Here is a 21,097-nt window from a genome sequence, read left to right on the forward strand (position 1 = left end):
TCTGGTTTTGGAGTGGGAATGAATGAATGAAGATGAAGAAGGAATAATTCTGATAAGAGTTAGTCTTATTTGTTTGTTTGTTTGTTTGTTTGTTTGTTTAGATGGAGTCTTGTTATGTCATCCAGGCTGGAGTACAGTGGTGCAGTTTCAGTTCACTGCAACCTGTGTCTCCTGGGTGCAAGCAATTCTCCTGCCCCAGCGTCCTAAGTAGATGGGATTACAGACACCAGCCACCACGTCCAGCTAATTTTTGTATTTTCTTATTAGAGATGGGATTTCACTGTCTTGGCCAGGCTGGTGTCGAAATCCTGACCTCAGATGATCCACCTGTCTCGTCCTCCCAAAATGCTGGGATTACAGGCGTGAGCCACCTTGGCCGGCCAATCTTATTTTTTAAATGGATGTGTGAGTTGTATATGACTTTCAAAGCGTGTACCATATTATTTAAAATGACTAAAGGGTTCAGTATCATTTTATCTATTAGTACAAGGATCCCTAATCCCCAGGCCATGGGCTGGTTAGGAACGGGGCCACACAGTAGGAGCTGAGTGAGCATTACTGCCTGAACTCCACCTGTTGTCAGATTAGCAGCGGCATTCGATTCTCATAGGAGCATGAACCCTACTGTCGACTACACATGCAAGAGATCTAGGTTGTACACTCCTTATGAGAATCTAATGCCTGATGATTTGAGGTGGAACAGTTTCATCCTGAATCCATCCCCCACCCAGTTCGTTGAAAAATTATCTTCCATGAAACTGGTTCCTGGTTCCAAAAAGGTTGGGGACCATGGCATTAGTAGACCTAGTTTGCTTTCTGTCTATATTCAAAGAATGTGGTGGCGTTTTTTGTTTTTTTTTTTAAATGTAATAATTCATCACACTTGTCATAGCCTTTTACCCTCCAATTATTAGCATGCCAAAGCCATTTGTACTACATGATCTCAAAGCATGAAATTTTAACAGTACTCTTTTTTACACCAGTTTATTAAGTATGCCACAAGATGTTAGATAACACAAAATGATTTTTTTTTTTAGGGTCTTGCTTTGTTGCCCAGGCTGGAACATAGTTGCGCAATCATAGCTCACTGCAGCCTTGGAACTCCTGGGCTCAAGTGATCCTCCTGCCTCAGTTGCCTGGTAGCTAGGACTACAGGCACACACCACCACATCTAGCTAATTTTTATTTTTATATTTTTGTAGAGATAAGGGTCTTGCTATTTTGCCCAGGCTGGTCTTGAACTCCTGGCCTCAACCAGTCTCTCCCTCTTCCACCTTCCAAATTGCTGGGATTATAGTCATAAGCCACGGTTTAAAAAAACCATGATGATTAAAAAACAAAACAGGAAAAAGAGGTCTTTTCAACAATCATCTGAAAGGGAGAGAAGAAAGAATTATTTAATGATTAATTTTTATGGTTTTGTTTTTATTTAAAAAGGTACATGCAATTTTTTCTTAGTTCAGAATTTTCATTATAAATGACTTATTAATATTTATGTAATTTTCTACGTTAGTAAAATCCCAGTTGACTGGCTATATTTTGTGTATCAGAGAAGATTATAATCTGTTTAAAGCATTTGTTGTAGAGTTCCATTTAGGCTAATGAAAACAGAGTTTCTAGGTTGTTTTTGTGAATGTAAGTGAACTCTATAGTGTGTAATATATACGTGAACTCTCCTCGGGCTCTTTGTAATATTCTGGTATTGCCTCCCAATACTCTACATCCTGTCTGCCTTCCCCCATGAAAGAACACACACTCACAGTCCTGCCTGAAGTCCTTTCTGGAACGTCATGGGCTGTCTTTGTTGTGGATCTGGATGGCAGAGCTAGGTGACGGCCGGGAAAGTAACCAGAAGCTTCAGGAAGAGGTCAGTTCACATTTAGCTTGCTTGTTTCTTAAAACCACTATATTGATTGCCTAGGTTGTGGGTATGTGATAATATCAGTAATTATGAATTTAGCACTGTATCACTGGTATTAAATAATCAAATAATTTTTTCATCTCAGTATCATTCCTTTAACTATCTAACCGTACATTCACCTTGTTAGTAGTTTGTCCCATGGTTTTCCTATACTGTCTTTTTAAGGTTGGTACTACATAACAGGGAACTACAAGAGCAAGATATAATCACAACAACAACATAGTTAAGTGAAAGATCCAGTTTGTTGTTAAAACCAGAGTTTTAAAAAGATGGGAAGTTATATAAAATTTGAACTGTGGGGCCTAAAGAATTGGTAAAGATCTGAATTCTGCAAAACAAGAGTATGAACATTTTGAGGAATCTTTTAAATAAGTGTTTTAAAAGATCTAAGTAAAGGTTCATTGACAGCATTGTTAGTGGAGTAATGATATCTTTACCTTTCTATGAAATTAATAATATTTTCTAACTTTCTAATTTGTAATATAATCCCAAAGTCTTTTATTTAATAAAAGACTTTTAAAAACAAACAAAAAGGAATGGGCAGATAAGTACTTGTTCTTGCCTCCATCCTTCTCCCAGGAGATTTGACTTGAGGAAATTGAGGAAGCCTTGGGGTTTCTGTGGAACTACATTGAAGAATACTTCAGAAAAAATTCTTGGATTTCAGAATGGGTGAGGTTGTCTAAGAATGAGGAGAGGGTCTCTCTTTGCTAGATAGCTATTTATCAAAAGCTAAAGAGATGTCTGCATTTTTGTGTGTATGACAGACATCATTTAAATATGTTATTACATAGCTCCCAAGTCTATATCGCAGGCACTTGGTGAACTTTTTAAGAAAAAATACCCAGGATTGGTCCAGTAGTGTATATGTTTAAAAAGCTACCCAGGTTTAAGAACTACTGGTAGAGGATATTGATCAGTCCTATTTGATGTTGTGATGTTGCTCCACATTTTATTCTTGCTGATCAGTCTTATTAAAAGTTTTTCTTTCTTAAATAAAGCAATATTATGATTTTTAAGTATGCTTGTGTTTACAGAGATGTAGGTCTTAGTAAAGCAGTAGCAAAACTGCACTACCCTTGCAGAAATAATCTGAGTCCCATCTAGAGATTGAAAAAGTCAACTGTAGGCCGGGCGCTGTGGCTCACGCCTGTAATCCCAGCACTTTGGGAAGCTGAGGCGGGCAGATCATCTAAGGTCAGGAATTCAAGACCAGCCTGACCAACATGGAGAAACACAGTCTCTACTAAAAAAAAAAAAAAAAAAAAGCAAAACAAATTAGCTGTGCATGTTGGTGCATCCCTGTAATCCCAGCTCCTTGGGAGGCTGAGACAGGAGAATCGCTTGAACCAGGGAGCCAGAGATTGCAGTGAGTCAAGATCACATCATTGCACCCCAGCTTGGGCAACAAGAGCGAAACTCTGTCTCAAAAAAAACAAAAACAAAAACAAAAGCAAAGTCAACTGTAGCCAGGTGCAGTGGCTCATGCTGGTAATCCCAGCATTTTGGGAGGCCAAGGTGGGTGGATCACTTGAGGTCAGGAGTTTGAGACCAGCCTGGCCAACATGGTGAAACCCTGTCTCTACTAAAAATACAAAAGATTAGCCAGGTGTAGCGGCGAGCACCTGTACTCCCAGCTACTTGGTAGGCTGAGACAGGAGAATTGCTTGAACCCAGGAGGCGGAGGTTGCAGTGAGCCAAGATCATGCCATTGCATTCCAGCCTGGGCGACAGAGTGAGACTCTGTCTCCAAAAAAAAAAAAAGTCAACTGTACAAAGTGATGTAATTTTTTTTTTATGTTTAATCAGATTATAAAGACTTTGGAACACTTGCCCATTCCTACTAAAAATATGTTGGAGGAAAGCAAAGTACTTCCAATTATTCAACGCTGGTCTCAGACTAAGACTGCTGTCCCTCCGTTGAGTGAAGGAGATGGGTATTCTAGTGAGAATACATCGCGTGCTCACACACCACTCAACACACCTGATCCTTCCACCAAGCTGAGCACAGAAGCTGACACAGACACTCCCAAGAAACTAATGTTTCGCAGACTGAAAATTATAAGTGAAAATAGCATGGACAGTGCAATCTCTGATGCAACCAGTGAGCTAGAAGGCAAGGATGGCAAAGAGGATCTTGATCAATTAGAAAATGTTCCTGTAGAGGAAGAGGAAGAGTTGCAGTCACAACAGCTACTACCACAACAGCTGCCTGAATGCAAAGTTGAGAGTGAAACCAACATAGAGGCTAGTAAGCTACCTACGTCTGAACCAGAAGCTGACACTGAAATAGAGCCCAAAGAGAGCAATGGCACAAAACTAGAAGAACCTATTAATGAAGAAACACCATCCCAAGATGAAGAAGAGGGTGTGTCTGATGTGGAGAGTGAAAGGAGCCAAGAACAGCCAGATAAAACAGTGGATATAAGTGATTTGGCCACCAAACTCCTGGACAGTTGGAAAGATCTAAAGGTAAGGAAGCATCTTTTGTTCATTTCAACTTGAATTACTCAGGTTTAGAGTTCTAAAAAACTAAGCAAAATTAACTACTTTTTTAGCCATGCATATTTCTGAAAAATGGAATACTGTCTCTCTTACTGTGTGTCTCAAACATCCTCTAAACCGTGGCAAGAGTCGTATTAGCCAAACTAATATACAAATGTCTTCTTTTCTCTCACTTAGAAAAGTATATCATAATAGTGAGTTCAGTCATTTAAGTGCTCTTCACATTAAAAACAAAAATCATTTGAGTAGCAAACTTAGGATTCTATTTGTAATGAGAAAAAATTAGTGTTTAAATTTATTGGAAATCAGTTGTATTAATGGAAAATTAAAAATAAATTGGAAAACTAAGGTAACTTAGCAGCTTATTAAAAATGATTGAATGTAAATTTGTATTTTAGAAAAACAACTTTATGGAACTAGTTGGTATTCACTTCTAATATTGTTTCTGAAATGGGCCTGCTTTTAAATGCCTATTTCTTTGGACAAAAGAGGAAAAACAGATCTGGAATTCTTATGCCTATTATACACATAATCTCTTGTTGAAGAGTGTAGCAAGATGTGTGCAGGGTTTGCTTTGCAGAAAACCCAGACTGAGTCTTGGATAAACACTAGAATGAATAACAGGATAAACGTAGGAGAGGTATGGTACATTTCATTTGTAAGTGATCTGGACTTGGGATCCATGTCTTGAGGACCCTGTGGGAACAGGTTACTTACTAGCTTCTATTTTTCTGTTCCTCCTTTCTTCTGCCAGAGATGAAGCAACCAAATAAACCAACAATCTTGACTTATTTGCAGCAAGATGAACACCTGAATCCTCCCTGCCCCTAATTATGATGACAAAGCTCCCTCCATTAAATCCTGTATTTTGACCCAATGAAACTGGCCTTAAACACTGAGCAAAATGAGTAGTTGGTGGTTGTGTACTGTGCTTCCTCATTTGCTGTGTTGAGACCCTTCTTTAAGTATGTTGTGGTTTCAGCTCTTGTTTACCCATTTGAGCTCTTACTCATGTTACTTTCATCACTTACAATTCAGTATAAACTCAGCCTTACAGGCCTTTTTCTAAATATAAAAGGAAGGGTTCATGGTAAATCTACTTATGAAGTCAGTATGTGAACTGCAGGAATCAGAATTGCAGTTAATTGAAAGAAGTGTTGGGATAGTCACTTGATGGATTTTATTTAAGGCCTGCTTTGTGACAGCACAGGAGTCCCTAAAAGGAGTCCCTCTTGTGTTTGGAGGCTGCTAGTTGGAGCCTGTAAAGAAGCTCAATTAAGAAGGTGGAGATGAAGACAAGTACACAGATGGACACAAAAAAGGCCTTTACAGCTGTAGTTTTATGGAAGGAGAATAAGTAGGGTTATAGACCAGTAGTTTACTTTTGCTGGAGAAGTCTCTGGTTGACGTTATTTTTTAAAACTGCCAAGATGTAATCATTGTAAAGCTGTCTTAAAATCTGGAAAAAGTAAATATTCTTGTTTCTCTGTATGATAGTTGGTTTCTGTAATTGTAATGGTATGAATTACTCTCTAGGATATACTTAACCCAATTAGATGTAACTGTGGTAATTTAAACTCACACTCTGGACACACATTTGAGTCCTACAAAATTATTTCTTCCCCTTTTTCTTATCTTCCCCACTGCTATCTGAAACATCAAAGCAATTTTATAATACTATGTAGCTTGATGATCCTCTTGATTTGAGGTTTAAAACTTTATTTGTACTTAAAATATATACTTCTTATCCTTCATACTTTGGATTTTTCCTGATTCTTAGTGTCAAGGGAGCCATTAAGTAAAATTCTTCTCTCTTCTTCAAACTTTAGTTTGCTCTGGAATCATTACCCATCTAGAATTGTATTACTGAGAAATGTTTTTACTTGACTGTGAACTGTGATGTTTTGTTACACATTGGTGCTGGGGTTCTTAATTCATCCATCATTCCAATTAACATTTACTATATGGCTCTGATTTCAAAACTCTGATTATGGTGGTTCTTAGAAAAACCAGACAAACATAGATAGCATTTAACCAGAAGTCTGAAATCAGGAATCCATAATTTGAACATGTTTTAGAGAAACACATTGACTTGATGTGATTACTATATATCTATACGATCCCGGCATTGAAAGAGTTAACTACTTCTGTCTGACTTCCACCTATGTGTTCGAGTAGACATTAACTGAAAAGAAAATGTCTTATTCAACCTACCTTTATTAGGCACCTATTGTCAAACACTGTGTTAGTTGCTGATCTTTAATTCCAAGATCATACTAAAAAGCATTGGTGTAAGATTGTGGGTTATGTGGTTATGGCCATTTCAAGTCTCCCCGACCAACTGGGAGCCACCATAACATTGGCGGACGTGTGTTTCGCTTGGCTTTTCTACACACTGGATGGAGTGAAGAACAGAAAGGGATTGCTTCAGATTCCTTAATCTTGGTTTTGCTGTGATGGCAGACTATAGGAATCATCAGTAAATGAAAGAGGGTGGGAGGGAAGGGAATGAAGCTTCGTGAATTACTCTTTGTCCTCCCAGATCTGATGATGATCCCCCTTGTAACTTGAACCATTTCCATCTAGCTTCTCAGGGCAGCAAGGAGCTTGTTAACATCACCAGCTGACCATGTGTCTCCTTTTCTCAACTCCATTTCCAACTTCGTGCTGAAGAAAAACGAGAACCTAGCGTGCATTCTGTGAAGAAACAGGAAGATGGTTGGGAAGTTGGATGATGCATGAAAAATATAATAGGTGAAAAGAGGACAGAGGTGGTTAACTCACTGGCGCCGGCGTTATTTTGGTGCGTCCATTGCCGACAATGGATGTCGTTCCGGGAAAATCCCTACTGGCGAGAAAGGATTAAGTGAGCTACTTTTTCTATACCTATATACACAGGACCACTGCCTTGACTCCACAAGGCTTACACATTTTGACTCCTAAAGTAGACCTCAACCAGAAACATCACCTAGCACATTGCCACTTGAGAGCATGTATTTGTTTTCATGTGAAAATTTACTAGGCTACATTTTCAGCAGGGATATGTGCATATATTTCTGTTTGCAAAAGAAATTGTTGCATATCACCCCTCATGCTGAAAATATACCCTAGACTTCATAGGGCAAAACAGCTGGTTACCAGTGGTGACTAAGTGTAACTTGACTGGAATGTCTTCATTCATTTGGATCATAAGAAGAGGAGGTAAGGTTCCTGTGAACTTGGCAATTTCAGTTGCCATTAAACACCAAGAGATTGTGATGGTTAGTGATTCCAGAGCCTCTCTTATAAACACTTAGATGATAGGATGTGCATCTCTCCTTAAAATGAAGTCTGGGTATTTCCATTTGCATCTGGATTTAGATGATTTAGGGACAAAATTACCTACATGTGATAAGTTGAACTCTTTCTAATGACTACTTTTATTCTTCTCTTATCTCATCTTTATCTCAAGACATTATCTTTAATTTAGCAAATCAAGTATTTCCCTAGAAAGCTACATATTAAAACTCTCTATGAAAAGTTAAAATAAAACATAGAGTTGCCTAAACTGAGAAGTTTTGAGTCACTGCTTGGATTTTCACTCCATCACTAATATTTTATGTGAAATCTGCTGTGCAACATTTGAACATGAAATTATGTGTCCTGGATTTCTGTGATAACTTTTGAATTCTTACTAGAGTAAGGTTATTCTGTATCCATAAAGATTAATATTACTTATCCTTTAACAAAATTACAATTGCCCCTAAAGAATGCTGTTTTAGCTACATCTACGTTAAAATTTTTAAATAAATGTCTCGTTTGGTAAAAGGCAAAAATTTATTAGTGGTCCATTTTTTAAACAAATACTTTCATCTAAATCAAGGGTTGGCCAAATCTGCCCCACTGTTTGTTTTTGCAAATAAAATTTTCTTTGAAACACAGCCATGTTCATTCGTTTATGTATTATCATCTATGGCTGCTTTTGTACTACAGTGGTAGAGTTGAGTAGTTGTGACAGAGACTGGATGGCCCACAAACCCTAAAATATTTACTATCTTGTCCTTTACAGAAAAAGTTTGCCAACACCTGATCTAAAAGATAGAGTGCAGAATCTGGCTGCTCTAAACATTCTGGTTTTGAATGAAGTCATTTTCACTTTACTCTTTTGGGTGAGCTCTTAATTCTGTTTCCCTAAAGACATAATGATCATGTTTCTATTGCTGCCCATGAAATTAGTTTTTTAAAAGAAGTCTTGATGCTGTTTAGGAAGTGATTTGGATGTACAACTATCTTGAGAGGTGGGAGGGTGTATACGTTATAGAATTTCCAAGCTAGAAGTGATCATTAAGGAATATTGTTATTCCCTTAGGACTGTGACCAAGTCAGTCAGAAACTTGAGACTGTTTTAGTATAGATGTAGGTAGTATAAGTCTTATAGTAACCATAATGAAAACATACATTTTCCTTCTTGATATTTTAAACTTTTAATTATGATATAATTTCAGGCTTAATGAAAAACTGCAAGAATAATATTCTGTACATATTCTAGTGACAAGTCTAGAGAAAATTCATTGAAAAATTCCTCTAAACTTTTCACTGAGATTCCCCAGTGTTAACATTTTACCATAATTTTTTTTTATCGTTTTCTGTTTCTGAACTTTAAAAAAGTAAGTTACAGCAGAGGCGGTCAGATTGTTTGAGCCCAGGAATTCAAGACCAGCCTGGGCAACATAGCAAAACCCTATCTCTACAAAAACTAAAAAATTAACCAGGCGTGGTGGCACGTGCCTGTAGTCCCAGCCACTTGGGAGGCTGAGGTGGGAGGACTGCTTGAGCCCAGGAGGTTGAGGCTGCAGTAATCCATGATGGTGCCGCTGCACTCCAGCCTGGATGACAGAGTGAGACTTTGTCGGAAAAAAAAAGTAAAAGAAAACAACAAAACAACAACAACTAAGTTGTAGATATGATGCCCCTGGATATTGTGTATTTCCTAAAACCAAGGGTATTCTTCTGTGTAACTTTAGTGTACTTATCAAAGTCAGCAAATTACAGTGATAAAATACTATGATCTAATCAACAGACCTCTTTCAGATTTTGCCAGTTGTTCACATATCACGTAATGGCCTTTATAGCTAAATAAATAAATAAATAAATAAATAAATAAATAAATAAATAAATAAATAAAAGGCTGAGAATCTAATATGGGAGCAAGCATTACATTGAGTTGTATGTCTCCTTAGTACCCTTTACTCTGAAATAGTTCTTCAGTCTGCCTTTATTTTTTATAAAGTTCACATTTTAAAGTATTTTTGAATTTTTGTAGAATATCCCTCAGTTGGGTTTGTCTGAAACTTTCCTTTGTTTGGATTCAGGTATACATTTTTTTTTGTCAGGAATATTACAGTAGTGTTCTTCACATAGTACTGAATTTTCCCATTACTAGCATTGTCAACTTTGATCACTCGATTAAGCCGATTAAGCCGTAGTCTGCCAGACTTCTCCAGGGCAAAGTTACGATCTTTCCCTTTATAATTAAAAAGCATCACATATGAGCAACTTTGGAAATATGTAAATATCCTGTTTTTCATAAAATGTATCCATTAGATTTAGCATCCAGTGATTTGCTTGAATTACTTACTACTATGGTGGTTGCCAAATGGTGATTTTCTAATTCGTTATTCTTTTTACTTTGTTTATTGGACATTCTTTTGTAAGCAAGTTTACTTATTCTCCTATTTGTTCATTCATTGATATATACTATTTTACTCATAGATTCTTATTTTACCCAATAGATTATGATCTATTAACTTCATTATTTACTTGATGCCTTCATTGTCCCATATTTGGCCAGTAAAAGCCCTTTCCTGTTGGCTTTTGTGTCATTCTGACATATCTCCATTATTTTCTCTTACCTTTTGGCTACAATATGCTGTTCCAGGCTCATCTTGTACTATCCCTTCTCTAGTCCTATAATTGGTCATTTTATCAAGATGCTCTTGTTCCTCGTGTTGGGAAATGTTTTTAAAACCAATATCTGGATTCTAGATGAAGTTGTCGATACTGGGACATTGTTTCTAGGACCCGTCAGCAGATTGTATAAAATATGCCTCTGTGTGTGTGTATCAATTAACATGTATGTACACACAATGTACTTCACCACTCTAATCTATCATTTGTTTCCATCTGTTAATCTGACACCATACCCTCCTTTGAATCTTTTGAGATTCATTCTGTAATTCTCATTGTTCATTTTTCTTTTGCCTATCCCTTAAAAAGTTGTATTTCTTGGGGCACCTGAGATTTATTTTGTTCTCCATGTTAAATAGGGCACAGCAGGCCGGGCGTGGTGGCTCACACTTGTAATCCCAGCACTTTGGGAGGCCGAGGCAGGTGGATCACCTGAGATCAACAGTTCAAGACCAGCCTGGCCAACATGGTAAAACCCTGTCTCTACAAAAATACAAAAATTAGCTGGTCATGACGGCAGTGCCTGTAATCCCAGCTATTGGGGAGGCTGAGGAGGGGAAATTGCTTGAACCCCGGAGGTAGGGGTTGCAGTGAGCTGAGATCGCACCATTGCACTCCAGCCTGGGTGACACAGTGAGATTCTGTCTCTAAAAAATAAATAAGGCACAACATCTCTTCTTTGCTACTTTTAATTCAGTCTCCTGCTATTTCTTACACTTTTACAACATTTATCCTTCTTGCTGTCATTCTTTTCGCCTTTCATGTTATCCTTCATTATGCTACAGTATTTTAAAAACACAGATGTGATTAACAGGAACCTCTAGTAACATCTCAGAGACTCCATTACTCCAAGAACAAAGCCTTTAGTGTATGATAGAGAAAGTAATTCCATGTCTGTCTCAACTTCTTGCCTAGCAGGCAGTTTCTTTTTACATACTCAGTGCATGAGGCACATCAGTCTTCTCATACATATTCACCTCTTCATGTCCTTGAACATACTGTTCTCCTTGCTTGGAATACCGTTTTGTTTTGTTTTGTTTTTCTGAATGAGTTGCAGTTCATGCTTTGTCCTTTTCTGTACTTCTATACAACTGTAATAATCTTAACTGATTACTGAAATGTCCTGTGTAGATGCTTGTTTCCCCTCACTAAACCATGGAATTGCTTTCTTCAAAGGCATGCACAATTTTTTAATCTTTGTAGTAAGAGTTACTTTTGTTATGGCATCTTGGGAATAATGGTTATTATAAATTACTTCTTACTAATAGTGAGTGACTACTATGTGCCCCCTATAATCTGTGCTACATTCAGTAGCTAGAGCGATCTTTTGGAAATACAAATCCTTTCATCTCAGTTTCCTATTAAAATTTGTAAATAGTTTACCATTACACTGTTAAAATTAAGTTCATTTTTCTTAACTTGGCTCGCATGCCTGGCATGGTGTGGTCTGCATTTATTTCTGCGGTCTCCTCTCAAGCCATTCTAGTCAGGCAGTAGACCTCTGCTGCTAATATTCACACACATACACTCATTCCTGAAAACTCTTTTGTTTTGGATATCTCTTCTCATTTAAATTTCTTCCTTTTCCCCCCCCGGAAAGTCTTTCCTGTTTCTCCAAGATAGAGTGTTTGTTTTGCCCTTTGTATAGGCTCTCACAACATCTTTTCCAGTCAAAGGCAGATAATATTTTATAGTGGTACATTGAATGAAGGAAGAGACTGCTTATGTCTTGGTCACTTGGGTCTTCCCAGTGTCCTGTGAAGAGCTTGGTAATGTAGTTTGACATTTCATAAATATGTGAATGAAAATATGAAGAAAGTCAATCTTTCTCTGTGGTACCTTCATACTTTCTTTCATACTGCTTCTCGAATCCTTGGAACATATTTTTTATTTGATAGATGGTCAGAAAATATTTTCATGAGCACATTGTAATCTTTTCAACCCTGTGAAGTTAAGTGATGGGGTTTTCATCAGCTGTAAAATGGAATCAGGCCCATGAGGTTGTAACTTAGCTTTTAAATGACAGCTGACAATTGACTTATGTCTTCTGATTTAAATGCTGCATTCTTCTTCCACTCCCTTTTCTGGTCCAAAAAATAACTATTTCTCTGTTTTTTCTAGGCAGTTCATGCAATTGTGTATCTTTGGCAAATACTTTTTATTCTTAATCTGCTTCTGATTTAGAAACTATAATACTGAATTCATTCTAATATCATAAAAACCATTTTAGTGTTTTGTTCAAGTACGTTTTTCCTTTAATACTGCAGAGAATTTTTTTTTTTTTTTTTTTTTTTTAAAGAGATGGAGTCTCGCTCTGTCGCCCAGGCTGGAGTGCAGTGGCGCAATCTTGGCCCATTGCAAGGTCCGCCTCCTGGGTTCACACCATTCTCCTGCCTCAGCCTCCTGAATAGCTGGGACTACAGGCACCCACCACCATGCCCAGCTAATTTTTGTATTTTTAGTAGAGACGGGGTTTCACCGTGTTAGCCAGGATGGTCTCGATCTCCTGACCTCGTGATCCGCCCGCCTCAGCCTCCCAAAGTGCTGGGATCACAGGCGTGAGCCACCACGCCCAGCCTACTGCAGAGATTTTTAATCTGTGATACATAATTGAACTTCAGGAGATTTTTAGAACCTCTAAAATTACATGTGAGACTATAGCATTTCTGGGGTAAGGGTCCATAAATATGAGCAGTTTCTCTAACAGGCATATATATATATGTGGGTTGAGAAAGGAATGAACTGTGGTTCAAAACGTGTTTTCTAGATGATTTGAATATCAGGAGGGCTCCTACTCTTAGCTTGGTAGTGAAGGATGGGTAAGGCTAGAAAAGAGGGTGGTTGGGGGACCAAATTTAAAAAGAGGCAGTGAACTGGGGGGACATTTTAGGTATGGCACTTACTGAAGAACAACATTTAGAAGTTGCCTCGTGAATAGCTATGGTCTTCACCAAGAATACACCCATAATGCACAAGAGTCTTTGGTACTATGCCTAGGACTTTTTCAGAGGCATTTTATCTTTTTTTCTTCTTTTTTAGTTTTAAAAACAGGCCATTTCTGCACATGAGGCAAAGTATGAAAGACATACAATGAAATGTTTCCTCCCTACCCTTGGCTTCCATCTGATTTCCTGGAGGCAATCAGTTTCTTGTGTAGCTTTCCAGAGATAATTTATGCATATTATGCATATATTTTACTTTTTAAAATAAAATTGGCAGCATTATTCAGCTCCTTTTTAATATAATGTGAAGATTACTTGATATCAGTTTATAAAGAATTTATTTTTCAGAACTACATATTATTTTACTGTATAGATACACCATAATTTTTTTAATCATTCTCCTATTATAGCCATTTAGGTTGATTGCTTGCTTTGCCTTAGCAGCAAGTAATTTTTACCGAAGTCATTTCACACATTGACACGTAGGAATATGCATGTTGGCTATGTTACTAAAAATTAGTATTGTTGAGCTATAGTCTGTGTTACTTGTAATTTTGAGAAGTATGGCCAAATTGCTTTTCATAGTTATTATATCCATTCAACTCTCATTGGCAGTGTATATGCGTAAGAATGAGAATTTCACTACCCTTGGGCAGCACAAGTACTGTCAAGTTTTATCTTGGTCAGACTGATAGGCAAAAATGGAATATTGCAGTTTTGATTTAATTTTTCTGTTACGTATTAGGTATTGAACATCTTTCTGTTTGTATTTCCTACTTTAAGAACTTTGTTCATATTCTTCACTCATTTTTCTTAGTGGCTGAAAACTGAACAGATCTTGTTACCTTTCATTTCTTGGGAGCCCTGCTATTAAACGTTAGAGTGTTTCTTCAGGGGTTTAAAAGAATAAACAAAATTATTTCATTCCCCTTTTCTTCTTTCCCTCTCACTCTTTCTTCCTCTTTCCCACCCATGTATGTGATTTTATGAAACCCTCCAGACATGTATAGTATCTTCTAAGTTTTCTTTCCGGTTTTTCCAATCAAATCTCTTTGACCTACTTGAGCTCCCCCTCTACTCAGGTGCATACTTGCTAGGTCATAATCCTTCTGTTTTCCCTTTGGCCCTCTTAGCCTTATCTCTCAGTAGTATTTCATATTTCTTTAATTCTGGAAAATTTATCTGCTTAATTTTGTAAAATATTTTCTTCTTTCCTAGAATGCCTTTTACCTGAAGTTGGCACCTGAACTTCTGGGCTCCATAGCCTTGCTTTTCTATTTTATTTTTATCCATTCCTGCTGCATTTTGTCTGTTCTTTTAGCTGTGAAAGTGGCAGTTTACTCACAGTATTTGTGGGTTTTTTTGTTTTTGTTTTTGTTTTGTTTTGTTTTTGAGATGGAATGTCTGGCCGGGCGCGGTGGCTCAAGCCTGTAATCCCAGCACTTTGGGAGGCCGAGACGGGCGGATCACGAGGTCAGGAGATCGAGACCATCCTGGCTAACACGGTGAAACCCCGTCTCTACTAAAAATACAAGAAAATTAGCCTGGCGTGGTGGCGGGCGCCTGTAGTCCCAGCTACTCGGGAGGCTGAGGCAGGAGAATGGTGTGAACCCGGGGGGGCGGAGCTTGCAGTGAGCCGAGATCGCGCCACTGCACTCCAGCCTGGGGCACAGAGCAAGACTCCGTCTCAAAAAAAAAAAAAAAAAGAGAGATGGAATGTCAGTCTGTTACCCAGGCTAGATAGAGTGCAGTGGTGCTATCTTAGCTTACTGGAACCTCAAACTCCTGGGCTCAAGAGCTCCTCCTGCGTCATCCTCCTGAGTGGCGGGGACTATAGGCATGGGCTGCCATGCCCAGTTAATTTTTTCATTTTTCTTTCTTTTTTTTTTTTTTTGAGACAGAGTCTTGCTCTGTTGCCCAGGCTGGAGTGCAGTGGCGAGATCTCGGCTCACTGCAAGCTCCGCCTTCCGGGTTCACGCCATTCTCCTGCCTCAGCCTCCCAAGTAGCTGGGACTGCTTAGACACCCGCTACCATGCCCTGCTGATTTCTTGTATTTTTTAGCAGAGACAGGGTTTCACCGTGTTAGCCAGGATGGTCTCTATCTCCTGACCTCGTGATACGCCCGCCTCGGCCTCCCGAAGTGCTGGGATTACAGGCGTGAGCCACCGTGCCCGGCCCTAATGTTTTCATTTTTCTGTAGACGAGGTCTTGCTATATTGCACAGGCTCCTGGGCTCAAGCGATCTGCCTGCCTTGGCCTCCCAAAGTGTTGGGATTACAGGTGTGAGCCTCTGCACCCAGCCTTGTTCATAGTCTTTTTTTCTCTTTCTCAGTATTGCTGTCATTTGGGAAAATGTTTAGGAAAAAAGGTTTGGTTGGCCTATACGAGATTTGATCTGTACTTGTTAACAAGCAATAAGTAAATCTAGTCTTAGTTTTCAAAAATAAATCTGTTATTACAGAACAGATAATCTGATCTATATGACAAAAGGTGGAAATCTTACTCTTGTAAATTATTTTGGTGTTTTTTTTTATTTTTTTTTATTTTTTTTTATTTTTTTAAGACGGAGTCTCGCTCTGTCGCCCTGGCTGAAGTGCAGTGGGGTGATCTCAGCTCATTGCAAGCTCCGCCTCCCAGATTCACACCATTCTCCTGACTCAGCCTTCCAAGTAGCTGGGACTACAGGCACCTGCCACCATGCCTGGCTAATTTTTTGTATTTTTAGTAGAGAGGAGGTTTCACCATGTTAGCCAGGATGGTCTTGATCTCCTGACATCGTGATCTGCCCGCCTTGGCCTCCCAAAGTACTGGGATTACAGGCGTGAGCCACCGTGCCTGGCGAATTATTTTGTTCTTGTAATTGTTGTTTAGCTCAAGAACAGTCTAAACCAGTGGTAACTTTTTTTTTCTTGTCAGAAAAAGATTTCTTATAAATTATTTAATAATTTTAATCCTGTTTCTTTAGTATATTTTTAGAGTTTATTTGGGATGTATTAATGAAGTGCTGCATTGCTTCCAATGAGTACTTTTTGAGCCTGTTATAAGAAAACATTGTAAAATAAGCCATGTGACCTGGTAGTAGTAGGTAACTTGTTCAAGTGTTTATTAATAGAAAACATACTATATGGAACATGACTATTTCAAGTTAAAGACTCTACCTTTTACTTTTATTTGCTTATTTTTTTATGTATGTTTTCTGTCTTGGCAATCTCCAGCAGTATCACTATATGTTATTGTTTCTTAATTGTTTCTTAAATTTCCCCAAATTGTGATCTTTTGCTTTAGCCTGTTTCCTGAATTTCAGATGTATATTTATCACTCTGACGCTGGAAATACAAAATGTTTTGGGCTGTAGGTGAGGCCTTTGAACAGTAGTTCTTTCCAGGGATAAAAGTGATTGATGGTATAGTGATAAAAAGCATAGGGTATATGCAGTACTTTGAGTTTATGTAGCACTGTGTAGACGATTTCTATAAATTAGAAGTAGAATTTCACTTGTTGGTCCATTCAGAAAGGAATTGAGTGCTGGTTATGTTCCAGACACTGTTCTTGGTGCTAGAGATATAGCAAAGAATAAGACAGTATGGGCCCATAATAATTATAGGTTGAGTGTGTGTGAATTGTGTGTGTGTGTTGAGATTTGCACCTAGACACTAAAGAAATAAGAGGATAATATGTAAGGAATATCAGATGGAGTGTGGAAGCAGATTCTTTTAGGACTATCTGAGGGCAAGATCAGTCCTAGAACCATAGTTTCCTAACTTACAGAATATCAAACATACCAGGCATAGTGGCACGTACCTGTAGGCCAGCTACTTGGGAAGCTGAGATCGAAGCATCCCTTGAGCATGGGAGTTTGAGGGTGCAGTGGGCTATGATCACACCACTGCACTGGACATGATGGCTTCCAGCACTTTGGGAGGCTAAGACAGGAGGATCACTTGAGGCCAGGAGTTTGAGACCAGCCTGGGCAACACAGCAAGACCCCATCTCTATACACACACATACACACACAATATTAAATCTTAGAACATCCACAGTCATTGTCTTCAGTATTCTTTAATGGTAAATAAAATTTTGAGACCTTATAGATCTGAAAAATGTCCTTATCCTATTCTCCTTTGTTTGGCAGATAATATAATTATCATTTGAAATGTTCTCTTATAGTATGCGAGTCTCTTGAGTGGAATATTAACAAAGTAAGGTGATTTTACATTAAGGGTTAACATGAATGAAGCCAATTTAGACAAACAGTTTCTGTAACAGACTCTGTGGCCTGTGGAAGTGACATTATTCCAGACAGACTCAAGTATCACTGAGACTAATACTATTTATTCACAAGACAGAATGATCTTAAGAAATGTCAAAGTTATCCTCAAGTGGCTGCTTCCTTCTCAGCTTTCAATATTGTGGGACTTCGGAAAACTTCAGTTGTATTTTCAGGATCCCACTCTTTTTTTTTTTTTTTTTTTTTGAGACGGAGTCTCACTCTGTCGCCCAGGCTGGAGTGCAGTGGCGCGATCTCCACTCACTGCAAGCTCCGCCTCCCGGGTTCACGCCATTCTCCTGCCTCAGCCTCCCGAGTAGCCGGGACTACAGGCGCCTGCCACCGTGCCTGGCTAATTTTTGTATTTTTAGTAGAGCGGGGTTTCACCGTGTTAGCCAGGGTGGTCTCAATCTCCTGACCTCGTGATCTGCCCGTCTCGGCCTCCCAAAGTGCTGGGATTACAGGCGTGAGCCACCGCGCCCGGCCAGGATCCCACTCTTAATATATAAAATAAGGAGGAGAGAGTGTGTGTTAGTTGAGTAATCTGAGTTGCCAGCTTAAATTTTGTATGTAGCCTTGACTATAAAGAGGGAGGATCAAGTTAGGGACTCCAAGTGCTTGGGTACGTATTGATAGAAATTGTTTCTCATATGATTAGGCACACAGTAAATAGTAGCTCCTGGTCATTAGTCAGTAGTAATCATTTTGTGAACATCAGAATACATTTTCAACTTAGTAGTGGATCTAAACTTTTGAATGTAACTAAGAATTTATCTTTGAGAAGCGTTTCTGGTGGTACATTAACTGCCACTACAGAGTGGGTCCCCAGCTTGAGGCCTATGTAATAAATTACTTTAAATGTTTGTAATGAATGCTTATGATGCCAAGATACTATGCAAAATAAACTAGGTCAAAATTGTGTTATTCTTAGTTGGACCCTCAATACATCAGTTCTAAGTACCTTTTGTGAATGAACCTGCTGTCTTTTGGAGTGCCTAGGTTTACAGATTACCTAATGCAAATGTTGTTTCCAAGCTTCTTAAGATTAGCAGAATACCTTTTTTCCCTTATAGTGTGGGTAGATGGTAATAGGTGGCATTCTTACTTTTTCCTGTCTGGTAACCCCTCTAAGAGGCACATAGAGGAGTAAGACACACAGAACTAAGAGTGCCAGCTTGCTCCTTTCTTTCTTTATTCCTGATTCAGTATTATCCGCAGCTAAAATTGACAACTCAGTAACTTCAGATGTCCCTCATAGTAGCAGATGGGAATGTATCCCCTCTCTAGAGGCAAAAGCAGATCAAGAGAAAAGAGAGCCCAGATGTCTGTTAGCTGAGGGCAGACCTACCTAGTTTTTTCTCCCAGATTCTCTCTTGTGGGAAGGGGTGAGTGAGGATGTTAAGAATAGCCAGTAGTTCAGTAGTTCTCAACCTTCTCTGTGTATCAGAATCATCTGAGGAGCTTTTTAAAAATATGCATATCTGCTGGGCGCGGTGGCTCACGCCTGTAATCCCAGCACTTTGGGAGGCCGAGGCAGGTGGATCACGAGGTCAAGAGATCGAGACCATCCTGGCTAACACGTGAAACCCTGTCTCTACTAAAAATACAAAAATTAGCCTGGCTGCGGGTGGCGGGCTCTGCAGTCCCAGCTACCTCGAGGCTGGGAGGCAGGAGAATGGCTGGAACCCAGATGCAGAGCTTGCAGTGAGCCGAGATTGCGCCACTGCACTCCAGCCTGGGCGACAGAGTAAGACTCTGCCTCAAAAAAAAAAAAAAAAAAAAAAAAAAAAGGGCATATCTGACACCCACTAAATCAAAGAGATTTAGATTCACTTTGTCTTGGGTGGTATTTCCATGAAAGCTTCTTGGGTGGTTTAATTGTACAACCAGGGTAGAGAATCACAGCTCTAATGAAAGTCCTTCTACATAGGAGAGGTTAAGGGGATGGAGGATGTCACCTACATTTGTACATAAATCTCAAAATGGTACTCCTTCTCAAAATAATGTTGTTAGGCATGTCCTGTGTCATCTAGCACAGAAGGTAAAAGTACTCTGGAGTTAGACTGTCTGGTAGCATCATAACCTTGGGCAGGTTGCTAAGCTTTTTAAATAAGTTTTCTTTTTGGAAAATTGAGGTAATAGTACTTACCTCATAGGGTTGTTTTGAAGCTCAAATAAGATAATATATTTGAAGGGCTGGGTGCAGTGGCTCACATTTGTAATCCCAGAACTTTGGGAGGCCAAGGTGGGCAGATCATGAGGTCAGGAGTTTGAGACCAGTCTGGCCAACATGATGAAACCCCATCTCTACTAAAAATACAAAAATTAGCCAGGCATGGTGGCACGTGCCTATAATCCCGGTTACTGGGGAGGCTAAGAAGAATCACTTGAACCTGGGAGGCAGAGGTTGCAATGAGCTGAGATCACACCACTGCACTCCAGCCTGGGCAACAGAGACTGCCGTTCAAAAAACAAAACAAAAAGATAGTCTGGGCACGGTGGCTTACACCTGTAATCCCAGAACTTTGAGAGGCCAGATCATGAGGTCAGGGGTTTGAGACCAGCCTGGCTAACATGGTGAAACCGTGTCTCTACTAAAATACAAAAATTAGCTGGGCATGGTGGTGTGTGCCTGTAATCCCTGCTACTCAGGAGGCTGAGGCAGGAGAATTGCTTGAACCCAGGAGGCAGAGGTTGCAGTGAGCTGAGATTGTGCCACTTTACCCCAGCCTGGATGACAGAGCAAGACTCCATCTCAAAAAAAAAAAAAAAAGTCTATTTGAAATGTCCAGCATGATACCTGGCACACAGTATAAGTGCATAATTAATTATAATCATCATCTTTATTAATTTGTCAGCATGCATATAGTATTGGAGGCTTAAAAATTTTTTTCATTTATATAGATTTCCCTGGATCTGTGCAGTCCACATTGATAATTTTTAATGGCAACTGAATATTACATCATGACCTTTCCTCAGTTGTGTGACGTGGCTTATTATTTTTCACAAATATTGTTAGAAGCAACAATTGTGGAGAGGAGGCCACACAGGTGTGGTTAATATTATGAGATTCCTCTGAAGGGAAGATATCACCTTATGTACCATTGAGAGTGTGTGGGCTTGTTACTGGCCCACTTAAGATGACTGGATAAGAAAGTATTGTGCCCAATAGTTACTCGATGGACTGTGGAATAGTGAAGAGCTGTTAAAAAACAAAATAGGTTCTAGGCCTTAGATAACACAATAAGAAAAGGTACTTAAAAGCCTTTAAAACAGTTCACATTTCTCAGGATCAATTTTAGTACAGTGATCAAGAGGAGCAGTGAACTAATGCTTAACCTGTATATTTTTTATAACAATCACTATGTAAAAGTAGATGTTACATTGGCCATTAGTCATGTTGGTTTTGCATTTTTAGAAAAATACACTGAATAGTAGGAGTTGTCTTTACACACACAATTTTTCTGAAGTGTTTTTATATAACTGGGTAGTTACTAACCTTTTCTTTCTGTAAG

The 21,097-nt window shown here is 38.9% G+C and overlaps 1 protein-coding gene across 9 annotated transcripts in view; it reads left to right on the top strand.

The window, feature by feature from the left end:
- The window catches only part of SETD2 (SET domain containing 2, histone lysine methyltransferase), a 149,628-nt gene that overhangs the window by 77,856 nt on the left and 50,675 nt on the right, over window positions 1-21,097 (top strand). For 5 of the 9 annotated variants that reach the window (XR_004182168.1, XM_031663393.1, XM_031663394.1 and 2 more), the window contains 2 exons: window positions 1,748-1,867; window positions 3,731-4,393. Coding sequence is in view for 5 of the 9 variants with exons in the window: in XM_031663393.1 (XP_031519253.1) it covers window positions 1,748-1,867; window positions 3,731-4,393 (783 nt within the window). In the remaining 4 variants the exon portion in view is untranslated. Of the gene's footprint in view, window positions 1-1,747; window positions 1,868-3,730; window positions 4,394-7,012; window positions 7,293-21,097 lie in introns of all 9 variants that reach the window. The other 4 variants (XR_004182169.1, XR_002520401.2, XR_004182170.1 and 1 more) reach the window with 4 other exon arrangements.

Source organism: Papio anubis, chromosome 2 (genome assembly GCF_008728515.1).
Source record: "Papio anubis isolate 15944 chromosome 2, Panubis1.0, whole genome shotgun sequence".
Classification (NCBI taxonomy): domain Eukaryota; kingdom Metazoa; phylum Chordata; class Mammalia; order Primates; family Cercopithecidae; genus Papio; species Papio anubis.